At 45.9% G+C, this 17,508-nt stretch overlaps 3 protein-coding genes across 4 annotated transcripts; 1 reads left to right on the forward strand and 2 right to left on the reverse strand.

Annotated features, from left to right (window-relative positions):
• Positions 1-5,772: 5,772 nt before the first annotated feature.
• LOC307245853 (putative nuclease HARBI1) lies at positions 5,773-8,164 on the reverse strand. Its single transcript, XM_080021561.1, has 2 exons — positions 7,401-8,164; positions 5,773-6,340 (listed from the first exon to the last, which is right to left on the reverse strand). The coding sequence occupies exons 1-2, from the start codon at positions 8,083-8,085 to the stop codon at positions 5,895-5,897; spliced, it is 1,131 nt and encodes a 376-aa protein (XP_079877687.1). The 5' UTR covers positions 8,086-8,164; the 3' UTR covers positions 5,773-5,894.
• A 657-nt stretch (positions 8,165-8,821) lies between these two features.
• Positions 8,822-10,314, reverse strand: pigp (phosphatidylinositol glycan anchor biosynthesis, class P). The gene is made up of 5 exons (XM_080021565.1): positions 10,277-10,314; positions 9,782-9,870; positions 9,481-9,553; positions 9,284-9,402; positions 8,822-9,134 (listed from the first exon to the last, which is right to left on the reverse strand). Exons 2-5 carry the CDS (start codon positions 9,864-9,866, stop codon positions 9,022-9,024), a joined length of 390 nt encoding a protein of 129 aa, XP_079877691.1. The 5' UTR covers positions 9,867-9,870; positions 10,277-10,314; the 3' UTR covers positions 8,822-9,021.
• A 2,256-nt stretch (positions 10,315-12,570) lies between these two features.
• On the forward strand, positions 12,571-16,901 carry rexo4 (REX4 homolog, 3'-5' exonuclease). Of its 2 annotated transcripts, XM_080021560.1 has the most exons (8): positions 12,571-12,857; positions 13,143-13,465; positions 14,438-14,587; positions 14,972-15,165; positions 15,306-15,394; positions 15,712-15,786; positions 16,110-16,184; positions 16,345-16,901. In XM_080021560.1, the coding sequence occupies exons 1-8, from the start codon at positions 12,672-12,674 to the stop codon at positions 16,459-16,461; spliced, it is 1,209 nt and encodes a 402-aa protein (XP_079877686.1). In that variant the 5' UTR covers positions 12,571-12,671; the 3' UTR covers positions 16,462-16,901. The 2 variants fall into 2 exon arrangements, with proteins under 2 accessions (XP_079877686.1, XP_079877685.1); XM_080021559.1 differs by having other exon boundaries at positions 16,110-16,458.
• The last annotated feature ends 607 nt before the right edge of the window (positions 16,902-17,508 follow it).

The following is a 17,508-nucleotide window of genomic DNA, read 5'->3' on the forward strand; positions in this document are numbered from 1 at the left end:
AAAATATGTTGAAAAACGTCAGAATATACTACGCTAAAAAACTTCCAAAAACGACCTACTATAAGTTTCAAACCAACAACTACCTTAGACACCATAATATCCAGTGCCTGAAGCAGGTTGCCGTGGTGCAGGTGCTTGAACACCCTTGAGGCCATCATTGAAACATATCACTGAAAAAATTCCAAAAACGACATGCTATACTATGTTCAAAATAGTTACTAACGTCAAAATATACTCATCTAAAAAAATTCAAAAAACGACATACTAGATACCATGTAAAAAAAACGTTAGTATATACTATGCTGGAAAAGGTCCAAAAATGACATGCTATACTACGTTGAAAAATGTCAAAATTTACTACATGGAAAAACGTCCAAAAACAACATACTCTTACTCTTACTCTTACTCTGTTGAAAAATGTAAAATTATAGTACATCGATAAAAATCCAAAAATGATAAATGTCAAAAAAAGTCAGAATACACTACGTTGAAAAACTTAAAAATATGGTACGCCGAAAAACGTCCTAAAACGACATCTATACTAGGCCGAAAAACGTCAAAATATATTATGCCAAAAAATGTCCAAAGACAACATACTATAATCTGTTGAAAAATCTAAAATTATAGTACGCCGATAAACATCCAAAAACGACAAATGTCAAAATATACTCACGAAAAAACGTCCAAAAATGACATATTATATACTATGTCGAAAAACGTCAATATATGCTTAATGGAAAAACTTACAAAAGTGACAATTACTATGTTGAAAAACGTCCAAATATATTACAGCGAAAAACGTCAAAATATACTATGCTGAAAAACGTCCAAAAACGACATACTATATACTATGTCGAAAAATGTAAAAATACAGTACGCCAAAAAATGTCCGAAAACAACATACTATGTCGGAAAAAAAACAACAGGCCAAAATATACTACAGTATACTATATATACTATAAACACTATTTACACAATATATATTATATACACTATGTACACTATATATATATAATATACACTATATACTATATACACTATATATATCAGCCACGCCCCCTTACCGTTAAATAACACAGATCCTCGCTTATCGACCAATTCGCTTAAGGACCTGGTTGTGTGTGTGCGTGTGTGTGTGCGTGTGCGTGTGCGTGTGTGTATATATATTCAGGATTCAAGATTCAAGAGGTTTATTCCAGGTTTAACAAGAGGTTTATATATATATAATAGTAAATTGTATACATTTATTAATAGATTTTATAAATAACGATATTGATATGTATATTAATTATTTAAAAATCTAGATTTGAAACGTTTGTCATAGATGACAAGTCCTCTGCTCGGTGCTGGCTGCCACCTGTGAGAAGTTAAATGCATGATTTTATGGAATGTGAGTGATCCTGTTTTCCTCAACTTTGGATGGACTGGACGTTGTCATGGACTCTTATGTTGTGCTCGAAGTGACACACATTTCTTTAAATTATACTTTACTATTTTATTTTCCCAATTTGTGAATTGAAGTTCTATCAAAGTGTTGGTGAGGCAGAGATACGACCCTGTGTCAGGACTATTTTCTATCTTTTAATTTGTATACCTTTTAGAAAATTAGCCACATTTGTCGTCTCCGTTTCCATTGAAACACCAATTACAAATGTTATTTATTTATTTTATTCATTTGTTTATATATATGTGTGTGTGTGTGTGTGTGTGTGTAGTGCCGGTGTGGGGAGGACCGGGACCCTGATTGCTCTGGACGTCCTGCTGCAGCAGCTGCATCAGGACGGAGTTCTGAGCGTCGCTGCATTTGTCCAAAAGATGAGACTCAACCGACCACTGATGGTGCAGACGGAGGTAAAACTATGGAATAACCCTTTAATTTGTCAGTCTATACACCTTCCTTCTTTTAGGAGAGAACTCTCGTAAAAAGCAAAATACACACACACACACTGCATATATACATATTATAGAACCAATCATTTGTAAGTATATAAATCATTTCTAATGATTGGTTCTATAATATTTCTTGATGTTAAATATCTCATGGAAACACCAAACTATTGTCAACATCGAGGGCTTCGTCCACAAAATATTGCAATATTTGGTTTGGCCGACTGGAGCTTATGGCACATTCGATTTGAACTCAGAACTCAGAATTTCCGAGTTCACGTTCGGAAATTTCAATTCAAACGCCCCCCCGGGTCGGATTTCTGACTCGGAAAGTCGGAAGACCCTCAACACCCTGCCCTCAAAATCCAAGATGTCTGCTCCGCACATTTACATTTACATTTAGTCATTTATCAGACGCTTTTATCCAAAGCGACTTACAAGGGAGAATAACATTCAGCTACATTGCGACAGAGATTAGTGTAACAACAACATTCGTGTAACAATAAATACTGCAAGGTGGTGCTAAGTAATTGTAGGTTAGGACAGGAGGTACTCACTGAAGAGCTGGGTCTTCAAGCTCTTCTTAAAGACAGAGAGGGAGGTCCCTGCTCTGGTCATTTTTGGCAGCTCGTTCCACCAACGTGGAACTACAAATGAGAATAGCCTGGATTGCTGTGACTGTACGGCCGGCAGAGCCAGGCCACGCTCATTTGACGAGCGCAGCATCCGGGGGGCAACATGTGCTCTTACAAGAGCATTTAAGTAGGCGGGAGCATTCCCAGCAATCACTCTGTAGGCCAGCATCAGAGACTTGAACTTGATGCGGGCGGCTACAGGTAACCAGTGGAGCTCCATGAGCAGCGGAGTGACATGTGCCCTCTTTGGCTGGTTGAACACCAGTCGCGCCGCCGCATTCTGGATCATCTGAAGTGGCTTCACCGCACAGGCCTCAAGCCTGTTAAGAGGGCGTTGCAGTAGTCGAGACGGGACATCACCAAGGTTTGTACCAGCAGTTGAGTGGCATATTGGGTCAGGTACGGCGTGACTTTTTGGATGTTGAATAGTGCGAAGCGGCAGGACCGGGAGACGGCGGCAACATGGTCCGAGAATGTCAGTTGGTCATCAATAATGACACCAAGATTCCTTGCAGCCTTGGTAGGAACAAGAGATAGAGAGTCGATTTTAATATCAATGTTGTGATAAATACCTTGTTTGGCCCGGAAGACCAGCAGTTCCGTTTTCGCCAGATTTAGTTTAAGATGATAATCCTTCATCCATGTGGATATGTCAGCGAGACAATCCGAGATCCGCGTCGAGACAGTGGGGTCGTCGGGCGGGAAGGACAGATAGAGTTGAGTATCATCTGCATAGCAGTGATATGAAAAGCCATGTGAGCGGATGATCTGGCCCAGTGAGGTGGTGTATATGGCAAAGAGGAGGGGTCCTAGCACCGAGCCTTGGGGCACTCCTGTGGTGAGGTGGTGAGGCACAGACAGCTGGCCTTGCCATGTCAGACTGAACGAGCGCCCAGTAAGGTAAGATTCGAACCAGGAAAGTGCACTGCCCGTTATGCCCATATTTGAGAGTATGGACAGGAGTATGCTGTGGTTGACAGTGTCAAAAGCAGCTGATAAGTCAAGCAGAATGAGAACTGAGGATTTGGCAGCAGCTCTAGCAGTTTTTAAGGCCTCTGTCACAGACAACAGGGCAGTTTCGGTGGAGTGACCACTTTTTAAGCCAGATTGAAGTGTATCAAGAAGGTTGTTTCTTGACAGGTACTCTGTAACCTGTCTAGAGACCGCCCTCTCTAAGGTTTTGGAAAGGAATGGGAGCAGAGAGACCGGACGATAGTTTTCTACTTGATCGGGATCGAGTGAGGGTTTTTTGAGCAGTGGTGCGACCCGAGCCACTTTGAAAGCGGAGGGGAAAGTGCCGGAAGTTAGGGAAGAATTAATCATATGTATGATTGCCGGGCTGATAGTCGGTGTTATGGCTTGAAGGAGGTTAGATGGGATCGGATCTAGCGGACAGGTAGTAGGACGGCTACATGTTAGTAGTTTAGATACCTCACTTTCAGCGAGGGGGGTGAAACCAGGGAACGATGAGCCTAGGGCTGGAGAAGACAGGTTGTGAGTAAGTTGTTTAGTGAATTGGCTGCTGATGGCTGCCACTTTGTTAGTAAAAAAGGAGGCAAGGCAGTCAGCAGTGAGGTTAGTAGCTGGGGGAGGTGGTGGAGGGTAAAGCAGAGACTTGAAGGTGGAGAATAACTTACGTGTGTCTGTGGCACCGTTGATCCTATCGTTGAAGAAGGCCTTCTTTGCAGTAGTGATGCTGGAAGAGAAGGAGGACAGCAGTGTCTGGTAGCTTGCAAGATCTTCAATCGTTTTGGATTTGTGCCATTTCCTCTCGGCTGCTCTGAGGTCAGTGCGCGTTGTCCGGAGGGTGTCAGTCAGCCAAGGGTGCGACTGGGTTGATGGAGCAGGTCTGGTGGATAGTGGACAAAGGCTATCCAGACATGAGCTCAAGGTGGAGCAGAGAGAGTCAGTGGCGGAGTCAGTGCAGAGAGGAGAAAGTGCCGTGGGGCGGAAGAGAAGAGGAGAGCACAGAGGAGAAGTGGGTGGGGAGGTGGGGGGTTGTTTTGGTAGCTAGACATTGAAGTGGATGAAGAAGTGGTCTGAGAGATGAAGAGGAGTGACGAGCAGTGGATTCAATTTCCATGTGTTGGAAATTAGCAGGCCAGTCCCACCACCACGGCCAGATGGTCTGGATGTGTGGGAGAATGAGTAGTTAGTGGAGAGTGCAGCTGGGGTTGCGCTATCTTCCGGTTTAATCCACGTCTCAGTGAGAGCAAGGAGCTCCAAGGAAAGGTGGTTGGCATGACCAGAAATGAAGTCTGCCTTGTTAACTGCAGATCGACAATTCCACAAGCCAACAGAGAAGGAGGTCTTTGCAGAAGATGTTTGCTGCAGGGACCTGAGGTTACGCGGATTGCATCGGCGTATGGTATAACGAGGCTTTCTGGGTGACCTTGAAGTTGTAGAGACGCGGTAGTAGCACATTTTGTATGGAGTAAGAAAAAGAAGGCAGGATGCCTTGTTCGGTGGACGTGCAGAGGTACACGTGCGTCTTCACACGAGAGCGACTACAAATGGGCCAACGCTTCAAGGGCAGGACCATAAATAGGTGATAGAATACAGCTGCTCGTGTGATTAGGGTTGCACCTGGCTAAGAGCACGCCCACATAAGAGAGGACTTACCTGAATAGGGGGTGTGTCTGGAACACAAGCTTGTTGGCAGATCAGCAAATGGCAGTGAAATGTGTAGATGGAGAAGCAGGATCCAGCCTTCACCTTAGACTCCAGCTGCTTCAGCGTGCTTTGACCACTGGGCAGCACCATTTCAACCAATAGCACCAGCTGTTGCGCCAAAAGGCGGTAGAACCGGAACACGCGTTTCCCTTGTACCACGTAACCCTAACCCGAGTTCTTATATAATTCTACTGGTCCTCCCAGTCCCAGTACGTCTTCCTGCACCAGTGCATCGTCAGCGCTCTGCACCACAAAGCGCCAGAGGAAAACATCTACGAGAACTCGGAGGCAATCTACGCCAATGCCACGGCGTTGAGGGAGCTCCGGTGCAACGGGAGCGGCTGAAGGTGGAACCAGGACCTGGGAACGGACCGGACTCTGCAGCACTGTGTAGATATTGAATATTTAATGTTTAGGGACGATGCTGTTTGTTCTCAGGGTGGCCAGCGCACTTTAAGCTTCTCATGTTTATTTTTTATAATTATTCACTGAAGAGGAATGACACAGAACGCTGAATGCTTATCACCTTGTTTATGTACAATTCAAAAGTACAAAGTTATTTTATTTGTGACAATAAATAAACACGTTTCTGACAAATCCTTTATTGGAACAAAGTTTCTGAGTCTGAATCCTGTGCTGATGGGTTTCTTCAGATCCATCTGACCCTTTAAAGGTCACTTTGCAGAGTCCCGGTCTGGGTCAGGCCTCCTGGTCCTGGTCCATGTCCATAGTTGAGTCTGCATCCTCCTCCCTGAACCCGTCTATGACCTCCTGCCGGGCCTCCAGGGCCTCGGGGCTGACCTGCTTCACCGGGACCCGGAAGCTCGGGGCCGGGTGTTCCGGGTCTGTGAGATCCGGCCCGATCGGCGGGGGGGGCACGGAGAACTTCCTGGCCAGGTTGTGCAGGACGCAGCAGGCCCGGACCAGGTTCTCCTTCTGGACCAGGTCCTCCTGGGGTTCAAGGTTCTCCGGGGGGTCCGGGCCCAGCAATCGCAGGCAGCGGAATCGCTGCTTAAGGAGCTGGACCGTGCGGTGGACCACACCGTGGGCGCGGGCATGGGCCCGGTTGAAGCGGACCTCCTCTTGGCTCTGCGGCTGGGGCAGGGGGGTCAGGAGGTGTTTGCTCAGATGGTGAGCGGTGCCCCCTGGAGACAGAGGTAGCAAACAAACTGATGACCGGTCCCTCCTAATAATCAGTGCAAATTCATCCCAATTGTTATTTTCTATTTGTGAAAACTGAAATTTTGCTAAATTGACTTCCATATGAAACGTCCAAATCAGACCACAACACATCGTCACAAGCGCTTCAGTGTGCATGTCCTGGTACTCCAAAAAGATCTTCATGTTTAGAAACTAAAACACATTTGCAGTTGTTTCTGTACATTACATTAAGCAGACGCTTTTATCCAAAGCGACTTACAATTATTCAAACACCAATGGACGCAGCCATCAGGAGCAATTAGGGGTTAAGTGTCTCGCTCAAGGTACAGATATTAGTAGATATAAGTAGAAATTTGCAGATATTAGTAGATGTAAGTAGATATTAACTGATATTAGTAGATAAACAATATTAGTAGATATTCACAGATATTAGTAGATAATAAAAGATAAAAGTACATATTAACAGATATTAGTAGATATTAACAGATATTACAAGACATTATAGATATTAACAGATATTAGTAGATATTAACATATATCAGTAGACAGTGTCATTAGATAATATCTGAGACACAGAACAGAACAGAACATTTACATTTGTAAATCACTTCGACTCCACCTGCACTATATCAGAACCAGGGTCCGCAGTTATGTTAATATGCAGAATATTTTATATGGTATTATACTCTTTTGCATTTAATACTTTAAATTACTTTCACACGTTTACTTAAGTACAAATTTCAATGTAGTACTTTCACTTTTTACCAAGTCATTTTGTGTCTGGGAGGTATTTATACTTTTACCTGAATTAAAAGTACAAATACCCCCACACGATGGGGTCCTGGGCCTGACAAGCTGGTCTTCAGGACCCTGATAATAAACAATAACAATAACAATGATAATAACAATACAATTAATAATAATAATAAACTTTATTATTTCTCCCCATCTCGGACAGCTTGAGGAAGGTTCAGGCTGTTAAGGAATAACACACTGGCTATAACAACCCATAACCCATAACAACCTTCCTGGACCCGGACCCACCTAGGAGCCGGTACCGTCCCTGGCTCTCCCCCTCCATCTGGGTCCTCCTGGGGGAGGACACCCACACCTCGTGGGTAGAGGTACTTCCGGCCCAGCACCGCTCCACGTCCATGATGTTCCCGTCCAGGTCGCAGACCAGCTGGCAGACCACGGACGGGTACCCGTGCGTGTTCCGGAACACCCGCGCCGTCGCTGCGTCCGGCGCGTCCCGCGTACGGAAGTGCGCGCAGCCAACGGCGCCCAGCACGTGGCGGACGCCGCAGAAGGCGCGGCCCCGCTCCGCCAGCCGCTCCCGGTCCGCCCGGGTCAGCGGGAACGACACGAAGCGCTCCGTCATGCCGGCGAGGAGCTCCGACATCCGGGAGACCACGGCGGGGGAGTCCGACGGGTCAATCCCGCTCTGGTCCCGGATACCCGGGGACCCTGCGCCGTGCGCGTAGTAGTGCAGCGCCTCCAGCAGCATGGCCTCCACCCGGCCCGGGTCCCGCAACTCCGGGACCCGGGCCGGGCGGCCGTGCCGCTGCAGGCAGCCCAGCAGGAAGCCGATGCAGGGCCGGCTGAGGTGGAAGGAGTCCAGCAGGTCCGCGTCGCCCCAGGCCTCCAGGAGCCCGTACGGCCGCTCCGGGGCCCCGTCCCCCAGGAGCTCGTTGTAGACCGCCAGCCACACCGGAGCGGCGAAGGCCATGGTGGAGACAGATCTGATATCAGTATCGACCGACACTCGATCGGTCCTTCCTTCAGTGTCAACAGCTTGCTGCACTAGCCGGAAGGAGCTCGCTCTGCGGCGGATTTTGATCCTGTTGCAACCGGAGAGGGGCGCAGCGTCCCTGACGGCGGGGAGCGAGGACTGCAGCCGCTCACAGCTTCTCAGGGCTCTTACAGCCGCTTGCGTCCTGTTCTGTTGCACTACTCACCCCTCTTGCAGTTTATCACCACCTCACCGCTTCTGCCACAACTTCTTCTTTTCGGGTCACGGAACCGTCCCCTTCCCTTGTTTTAGCACCTGCCATCCTCTGTCTCCTGTGTCTGTCTTCACAACATGCTTCACACGCTATTCCAGTGTCAATCCATGGCTGAATTATGATTTACAGGGTCAGTCCCAAATGGAATTAACAAATACAAAATAGGGTTAAATTAAATACCTTTGACCAAATTGAGGTATTTGTTCATAAAAAACTGTTAACACCATGAGGCTCTGGTCTCAAAATCAGAATCAGAAATACTTTAATAATCCCAGGGGGAAATTACTACTCGCTACCTGTTTAATCAGACTGACTTTATTTCACCAGGTGCGTTTACATGTACGTACTAGGGGTTTGTGGTGGTGATTATGGCTGCGTGTCTACAGACGATTAGTATTACAAAAAGCTTAACAATCTGAGAAAAAATATCAATGAAATTATAAAATTGAATAAGAAGTCAACAACTAATAAGTAAAAAAATAAATCAAATTTACCAAACATACACAAATAGCTGAAAAAAAGCAAAACAAGAATAGTCAAATATATAAAATATACAGAATATGCAATGTGATTCTATGCACAGTATATATTATTGGTATGGTTTTAAATGGTTTTGGTTTTAAATGGTAATGGTTTTTGACTTTAAATTAATATACTTTTTACAAGGTTGGGGGCAAAAAAAACATCTTGTTGACATCGCTGATGGAGACGTCGTGGATTCGGGGGATTCCTCCTTTCTGCTTCTCCGCCGTCTGCCCTCTGGCAAACTGGTCTGGAGGCAAAAGAGCCATTAGAGAGTTTGATAGAAATAAAACTGCATGAGACCATAAAAGATTGTATTGCTACAGTAAAGCAGTGTGAGTTATCGTGTGTATTCTGAATAAAAAGCACCGGACAGCAGCAGGCCGGCAGGATTCGAACCTGTGATGTTGTCCACAGAGCTGAGTGGAGCCGTGTTCATCATGTTCACTCCGAACAGAATCACCACCGTGACGCAGAGGGCCACCAGTAGGTAGATTGGTGCGGCCAGTGCCCAATATCTAGAGAAAAAAACATCGTTATCAGACTGACAGGAAAAATATAAACATCTCAAAACTATATTTTAAGAACAGTCTTACTTCTGAGGCCAGTAAGTAAGTCCCATGGAATGCAGCCACTCCTCTGGAATGTATGCCCAGAAACAGTACAGGCCTGGTGAGACAAGGGGCCCGACTGGGTTTTATAAGAGCCTGTTCAACACAAACCAGTTTGTCTTTTTATTAGACCCAATATGTTTATTTGTTTGATAAAATGTATCAATTCTATTCATTCAGCTCTGGTGGGATTTGGCCTCCTATGGACGAGGAACCTTTTCCTTAGTAATCAGGCCGTAGTGGTTGTTTTTAAATGTTTGTATCCCAAATGGAGGGTGTGACTCACACAAACCGAACCGGGACCCGAGGAACAGAACAAAGCCATAGATAGCTCGTTGTGGCATAGATCGCTGTTGAATCCTCAACACCATCACCCTGAAAAACAACCACACATTCCAGTCAGAGATGAACGGATTGGATTACAGATTACAGGACCAATATTCTTATTGATTAGATGTGATTCAGTGTCTCTGCTCTCGTCGGGGAGATAACAGGGAAACACGATACAAACAGTCCTTATTAGATAGGTCTCCAACGTCTTGGAAATTAACTTCACAGTGAAGTTTAACTGTTAAACATGTTGCTGAGGACCCCCTGGAATGACACCATGTTGGGAACCCTACCGGTAACTACTGTCACTTCCGGGTATACGGTGGTAAACCAACGTGGCCTGTGCAAACACGGCGTTTCTAGTTCACACGCAACGTCCACATGTGTGATAATAAATGACCACATCACATATATAATAATACAAGTCATTAGTAAAGTACATGTTTGGCACCTGTTGTGATGTGTTTCCTTTAGTAAAGAAGCAAAACACCAGAGCTCCGCAGCTGTGCAACACTATAAACTGCTCGTCTTCATAAGCGTGATCAGAAGAAAGATTCCGGGTCCGACCGCGAACGGTATGATGCATACAGTGCATTTATTGTAAGGTAATGTACTCTTACTTGTGTTTATATTTTAAAAGAAATTTGTTCATACATTCTGTGATATACATAATTTTTGTACATCCTACAGTTTATTATAATTGTCTTATATCTGAATACATTTTATTTATTCGTTTAAATCTTACAAATATATAATGTTAAGCAGTTTAATAGCAGTTTTTTGTAGAATAGTGCAGTTAAAAATTAATTGCATAAATGAAGTTATATCTTTGTAAAATAAATATAATATTTTATATATTCACATTTATGTACGGTCGGTCGACGGTCTTGTATCCGGAAATATGGACAATTACAAAGCGGCGTCGCACAATCTGCGGAGGGCGGTGAGGGACGCTAAACGGACGTAAAGAGACACCGTGGAGCTGCAGATGGAGCGGGGGGACACCAGATGTTTGTGGCAGGGGCTGCGGACGATAACAAACTACAAGAGCAGCTCCTCCCCAGCCACAAGTGTGGACGCCTCCCTGGCCAACCAACTGAACTCCTTTTATGCGCGGTTCGAGTCTGGCAGCAGCACCGCTAGCTCGCCGGCTAATTGGAGCTACACCGCTGGGGATGAGTGCGCACTCTCAGTGTCCGTGCATCAGGTCAGGAGGGCTCTGATGCGGGTGAACACCAGGAAAGCTGCGGGCCCAGACGGCATATCTGGACGAGTACTGAAGACCTGTGCTAACCAGCTAGCTCCGGTGTTCACCACAATATTCAACATCTCCCTGGCTGAATCAGTGGTCAGGGTTCAAGTTTCATCATCAAGTTTGCTGACGACACCGTGGTCGTGGGCCTGATCACCGACTGCGATGAGAAGGCCTACCGCGAGGAGGTGGCTGACCTGTCACTCTGGTGCCAGGACAACAGCCTCCACCTGAACGTCAGCAAAACCAAGGAGCTGATTGTGGACTTTAGGCGTGGATCACAATCGAGGACGCACGCGCCGTTGTGGATTAATGGGACTTCTGTCGATAGGGTGAGCAGCTTCAGATATCTGGGAGTCCACATCACAGAGGACTTAACATTGACTGTTCACACAGACACTCTGGTGAGAAAGGCGAGGCAGCGTCTCTACCACCTCAGGCAGCTGAGGAAATTCCGGGTCTCGGTGACGATCCTCAAGTCCTTCTACTCTGGAGCAGTGGAGAGCATCCTGACAGGCAACATCACTGCCTGGTTTGGGAACTGTACTGCCCAGGACAGTCGGGCCCTGCAGAGGGTGATGCCTTCAGCTGAACGTACCACTGGAACTACCCTCTCCTCCCTGCAGGACTTATACACCAGGAGGTGTAGTAGCAGAGCTGCAGGATCATGAAGGATCCTCATCACCCTCAACGGACTGTTTCAGCTGCTGCGGTCAGGCAAGCGCCTCCGCAGTCACACAGCGAGAACAGAGAGACTGAGACGGAGTTTTTTCCCGCAAGCCATTAGAACTGTCAACGCTGACCTCACCAGGGGTCCTAACTGAGCCATGCACTAGGCTCCACTACCTACTGTACTGTATATAGCATACTGTACCGCATACTGTGTCACTGTTCTGGGTTGTTCGGTGTTACCATATTGCTGCGCCGTAGTGTTGTATACTGTGCTGTATTATCTCACAAACACTACCTCACTTTATTCACATTCCACTTTAATGCACATATCTCTATATACATAATTGCCTATCCCCTTTATCTATTCCATTTTATTTTATTCTATATATGTTTTTATTTTAGTCTATAAGTATTCGACTTACTGTATTATGTTTTAGGAATCAGTTAGTTGGCCTAGTAAGAAATTTTCCTTGGACATATTCTGTGTAATCACTGGGTGCGTTGCGTTATATTTCACTGCATATATGTATGAAAGTATGTATATGTATATGACGAATAAACCTCTTGAATGTAAAATGATTTGTCAATCAGACATATCAAATTCATGGAATAAACTCGTGTCCCATACCAGAAATTATATACTTTCAAAATAAAGCTTTTTTTAATAAACATTATCAACGATAAAACGGCACCAATCTTTCCAACAGATCTCCACACGTGGCCCGTACCAAAATAAATGAAATACTGTTTCCAGTCAGATGCTTGTTTCTTACCGGACTCATTTTGGCGCTGCACGCCCCGGAAATACATATGCCAGCATGGCGCATGGAGAAGCCGCTCCGAAGAATTAAGCGCGACAAGGAACAAACTTAATATTTTAAAATTTAGAAGGGATCGCGGCTGACAGCGTAGAGGATCAGCCATGTCTACGGGGCAGCGGAACAAACCTGGACCAGGCGAACGGAACCACGGAGCGAAGAGGAAAAAGAAATGGTACCGAGACAGCGGCACGAAGAGCAAAGTGCTGCCCGAGAGGAAAGCTGTCCAGCCGCTGAGACCTCCTGAAGACCCCCGGTACTTCTCTGCCAACTGGAAGCTGCTGTTGGAGGTCTGAGAATACTTTACTAAAAGTGCTAATACTCTGAGAATACTTTACTCTCGTGGAAGCAAAAGTACTTGTATCCGGTGAACGTGCAGATGATGCTCGTGCAGATCCTGATTATAATTTACAATAAAATACATGAACTGAGCTCATGAGCAGTTAGATAGATCCGGTCTCTGACATGATGTGTATAAATATCAATCCTGATTAAAAATAAATTAGTCTGAAACTGAATAAACCTGACAAATGTCAACCCTAACACTACAATAACAAGGCGTGTACTTGCTGCAGACCTTGTCACCCCCTGCGGTTCAGAGCGTCCGGCACAATGATGCTTCAGAGAAACCAGAGTCCAGGACAAGCTCCACCAGGAAGACCGGGTCCGGTCCGACCGCCTTGCAGACCGGTCCTGGAAGAGGAGCGGAGGTCAAAGTGGCCGCCGGGGTCCCCCATAGGGTCTTCCGGGGGCCAGCGCAGGGGCCTGTAGCTCCTGGAGAACGACAGACGAAAGTCATGAAGAAGAAGAAGAAGACAAAGCAGAACAAAAAGATGGAGGATGGAGAGCAACCGGCCAAGAGAAAGAGAACTGAGAAGCAACAGAAACCCCCTGCAGCGTAAGAGCACAGAGCTGTGTATACATTTCATAATACTCTGAAGGAGAGAACCACAGGCACTGATTGATGGGAAGATAGACAGACAGATAGGAAGACAGACAGACCGAGAGACAGATAGGAAGACAGACAGACGTATATATTGACAGACAGATAAGAAGGCATGCAGCCAGATAGGAAGACAGACTGATAGATATATGGACAGACAGACTGATAGATATATGGACAGACAGACAGATAGCAGGACGGACAGATAGAACTCTAGATGAAGATAATTATATTTTGAATTTATATCTAAAATGTTTTGAGTCTTTGTGCGGTTTGAATTGTGTTTGAAATATGTTGGGATGCCAGGTCATTTAATTTCCAGTTTGCAAACAAGGTGCACCACCCTGAGTATTATGGTTTTAACATTGAAAAGTGGCTCAGCGCTGGACAACCACAGCTCACCAAATCTGGTTCCTGATAACCCCTCCCACCTCTAGATAACCCTACCCACCCCCAGATAACCCCTCTCAGACTCTACCCACCCCCAGATAACCGCTCTCAGACTCTACCCACCCCCAGATAACCCCTCTCAGACTCTACCCACCCCCAGATAACCCCTCTCAGACTCTACCCACTCCCAGATAACCCCTCTCACACTCATCCCACCTCCAGATAACCCCTCTCACACTCATCCCACCTCCAGATAACCCCTCTGACTCATCCCACCTCCACATAACCCCTCTCAGACTCATCCCACCTCCACATAACACCTCTCAGACTCATCCCACCTCCAGATAACCTCTCCCTCCCCAGATAACCCCCCCAGACTCCTCCAACCTCCATATAACCCCCTCAGACTCCCCCCACCCCCAGATAACCCCTCTCAGACCACCAGGTAAGTCCTCCGATCTCCAGATAACCTCTCCCACCTCCGGGCAACTCCTCCCACCATAACCTTCTCCTCACCCTCCATCTTGTTTCCTCCAGAGCCGACCTCTGGTTCGACGACGTCGACCCCGACGACATCGAGGCGGCGGTGGGGAAGGAGGCTGCCGATGTGGTGAGGAAGAGGATGGGCGTCCAGGGCCATCATCAGGACCCGGAGAGCGCGCTGGTGAAGAGCCACGCCTTCGAGGGGTGAGAGACGGGGTCATTACTTCTAACATATCCATATTTACTTTCTTAATTTCATAAAGACAAACAGTAAATCTATGTATTTTATATGTTTTAATATATTTTATCTTCTTTTGATGCAGTTCAGAATGTAATTATGCGTTTTAATACAGTTAATTAAAAAAAAAAAAACTTAAATAAGAAACAAAGTTATTTAAATATAAGATGGAAAGATAAATAGATATTGTATATTAATATTTATACATTATTTGATGTAGGTATTTTTTATTTGGTTTTCAATACATTTACCAAATATTTTATGAACTTAAAAAATAAAAAGGCAGAATTACGAAGAGCTTCCTCTCAGAATGGCATGACTGGTTGACCCGACTCATCTCTTTTCGCCAGCCTGACGCGGGCGGTGGCAATGGATTGTGAGATGGTGGGCGTGGGTGCAGGCGGCGAGCACAGTGTGGTGGCGCGCGTGTCCGTGGTGAACCGCTTCGGGAAGTGCGTCTACGACAAGTTTGTCAAACCCAGCGAGAAGGTGACAGACTTCAGAACAGAGGTGAGCGGCGTGCGGCCGCAGGACCTGGCGCAGGGTGAGTCACATGAGAGCTTGTGTCATGTTATCGTCAAGTTTCAGTTGCTGATTAATCCTCATATCAATATATGTTGGTCCAACTTAATTCTGGTATGCAGTGTGTGTGATGGACAGTGTGTACTGTGTGCGCATCCTCAGGGGAGCAGATGGAGACAGTTCAACTGGAAGTGTCTGAAATCCTTCAGGGAAGAATCCTGGTGGGACACGCTGTACACAACGACCTGAAGGTGAAACTGAAACCTGTACACCCGATAACTACACACTGTACTTCAGCAAAGTGCTACAACTGATATAACATTTACATTTAGTCATTTAGCAGGCGCTTTTATCCAAAGCGACTTACAATTATTCAAACACCGACGGACGCAGCCATCAGGAGCAATTAGGGGTTAAGTGTCTTGCTCAAGGACACCACTAGGAGGAGCCTGGGATCAAACCAGCAACCTTTAGATTACTAGACGATCAGCTCTACCTCCTGAGCTACCACCCCCATAACATAACACAGACTATACTACAGTATTTCAACAGTATTTGTTTCCTCCAGGTTTTGTTCCTCGATCATCCCAAGAAGAACATCCGTGATACTCAGAAGTACAAGCCCTTCAGGGAGATTGTCAAGGTAACGTTGCTATGGTAACTGTGTCCAATACTAGGTGAAAAGTACCAGGGTGACATATCCTAGTATCAAACCCTGCACAATGTGCTGGCGAGCATATCCCACAATGCACTGTTTTCCTGTCAATGCCTGTGCAGAACATCGCGTGATGTTTTTTGTTTTATTTATTTGTTTGATTGTGTTTTTTATTTTTTTTGTTTGTTTTGTTTTTTTTCTCTCTCTGCTGTCCCTCTGAGACGTCCCGGAGGACCCCGCTCAGGTCTGCGGGCCGTACAGGACGTTGGGAACCCCCACAGTATTTAAACAGATGTTGTGTTTCTTCTCAGAGCTCTCGGCCGTCGTTGAAGGTTCTCTGCAAAGAGATCCTGAACGTGAAGGTCCAGCAGGGGGAGCACTCCTCCGTAAGGGCTCCGTCAAACCGCTCCCATGGTGGTGGTGTTGTTTACTGTTTATATACGTTTCCCTTTTTTCACACTTCTTTTATTATTATTATTATTGTTGTTGTTGTTGTTGTTATTGTTGTATGTAAAGTTTAGTCCTAAATTCGACTGTGACCTCTAGGTGCAGGACGCTCAGGCCACCATGAGACTCTACACTCAGGTGAAGAAACAGTGGGAAGCCGCAATCAAGACCAACAGAAACAACAAAGACGACAAGAACCAAAGGAAACCCAAATGAACTGATCAGCTGACCGGAAACTGGTGGCCACCGGTTGGAACCGGCCTGGCTCCGGTTGCAAACCACATTGGACTGGTCTGGAACCAGTTGACTTGGATGCAGCACCAGATGGACTTTGGAGCACAGGCTGCTCACCCGTTACACTGCACTCTTTATTTTACACGACAGGAATCCAGATTCAAATCATAATAAAACAGGAAATAAAAAGTTGAGAATTTAGTGAAAATAAAACAACGCAAAGCAAGTTGGACCTGGAGTTTGATTTCAAAACAGGTTAGGAGTGACTTTCCGCTGATGGGCTGATCTGACGGAGTTCTGAATCTGAATTTAAAAACTAAGTCGGCCGTTTGTTTCTTCACCTTCGTGTTAATTTTGTTGCTGTTTAATTTCAAAGGTTTTTAAGAAGGTTTAGAATCTTGGAGCTTATCTGAAGCATCTTGATGTTCAACACCAAATAAAGGTGATGTAGTTGATGTTTCACTATGATCTTATTCTATAAATCCCCAGATTCTTTTCAGCTGCACCTTCTCACGTCTTCCCTGGCTCTGGTCCTTGTGGGCGTTTGATTTGTGTCTAAAGCTTCTTCTCCTGCACAGAAACCATAAACTCCTGTGCTTCCTGTTTTACAATGGAGCAGGAGGTCCAAGGAGCCTCCAATCCGGTTACAGATGGGCGGTTCGAGGCCGGGACGCTGCCACTGATTGATCTGCTCTTTCGCGGGGGGAAGCCTGGACCTTTTGCCCCACGCGAGTGTCGAACCGCAGATCCTCAAGTCCTCATTCCTGCCGGAGGTGCCAGGTTGAGATGGAGCCGCTGCAGTTCGGCCAATCGCAGCACTCTGCTTGAGTCTAGACCCGCCTCCAGCCAATCACAGTTCTTTCCAAATGGCAATCGCATTTTGAGTAGTAGCCTTCGCTCCAGATTTCTCAGCTAGAAGGAGAAACCTGGAACAAGGACTTTCACCTTGTTGAAAGGGGAGTGGCTAATAAGCCCCAACCCTGACACACCTGTTGGTCTGTAAAGTTGTCAATCAAACTGCTGGTCTGG

This window comes from Zeus faber, assembly GCF_960531495.2.
Source record: "Zeus faber genome assembly, chromosome: 20".
NCBI lineage: Eukaryota > Metazoa > Chordata > Actinopteri > Zeiformes > Zeidae > Zeus > Zeus faber.

Coding starts and splice junctions, on each gene's coding strand:
- rexo4 (XM_080021559.1), top strand. CDS start 12,672: ATGTCTACGGGGCAGCGGAACAAACCTGGACCAGGCGAACGGAACCAC. Junction 15,166..15,305: donor GCCGCAGGACCTGGCGCAGG/GTGAGTCACATG, acceptor GCGCATCCTCAG/GGGAGCAGATGGAGACAGTT. Junction 15,395..15,711: donor CTGTACACAACGACCTGAAG/GTGAAACTGAAA, acceptor TGTTTCCTCCAG/GTTTTGTTCCTCGATCATCC.
- LOC307245853 (XM_080021561.1), bottom strand. CDS start 8,085: ATGGCCTTCGCCGCTCCGGTGTGGCTGGCGGTCTACAACGAGCTCCTG. Junction 6,341..7,400: donor GGGACGGTACCGGCTCCTAG/GTGGGTCCGGGT, acceptor CTCTGTCTCCAG/GGGGCACCGCTCACCATCTG.
- pigp (XM_080021565.1), bottom strand. CDS start 9,866: ATGGTGTTGAGGATTCAACAGCGATCTATGCCACAACGAGCTATCTAT. Junction 9,554..9,781: donor CGGGTCCCGGTTCGGTTTGT/GTGAGTCACACC, acceptor TTGTCTCACCAG/GCCTGTACTGTTTCTGGGCA. Junction 9,403..9,480: donor CTTACTTACTGGCCTCAGAA/GTAAGACTGTTC, acceptor TTTTTTCTCTAG/ATATTGGGCACTGGCCGCAC.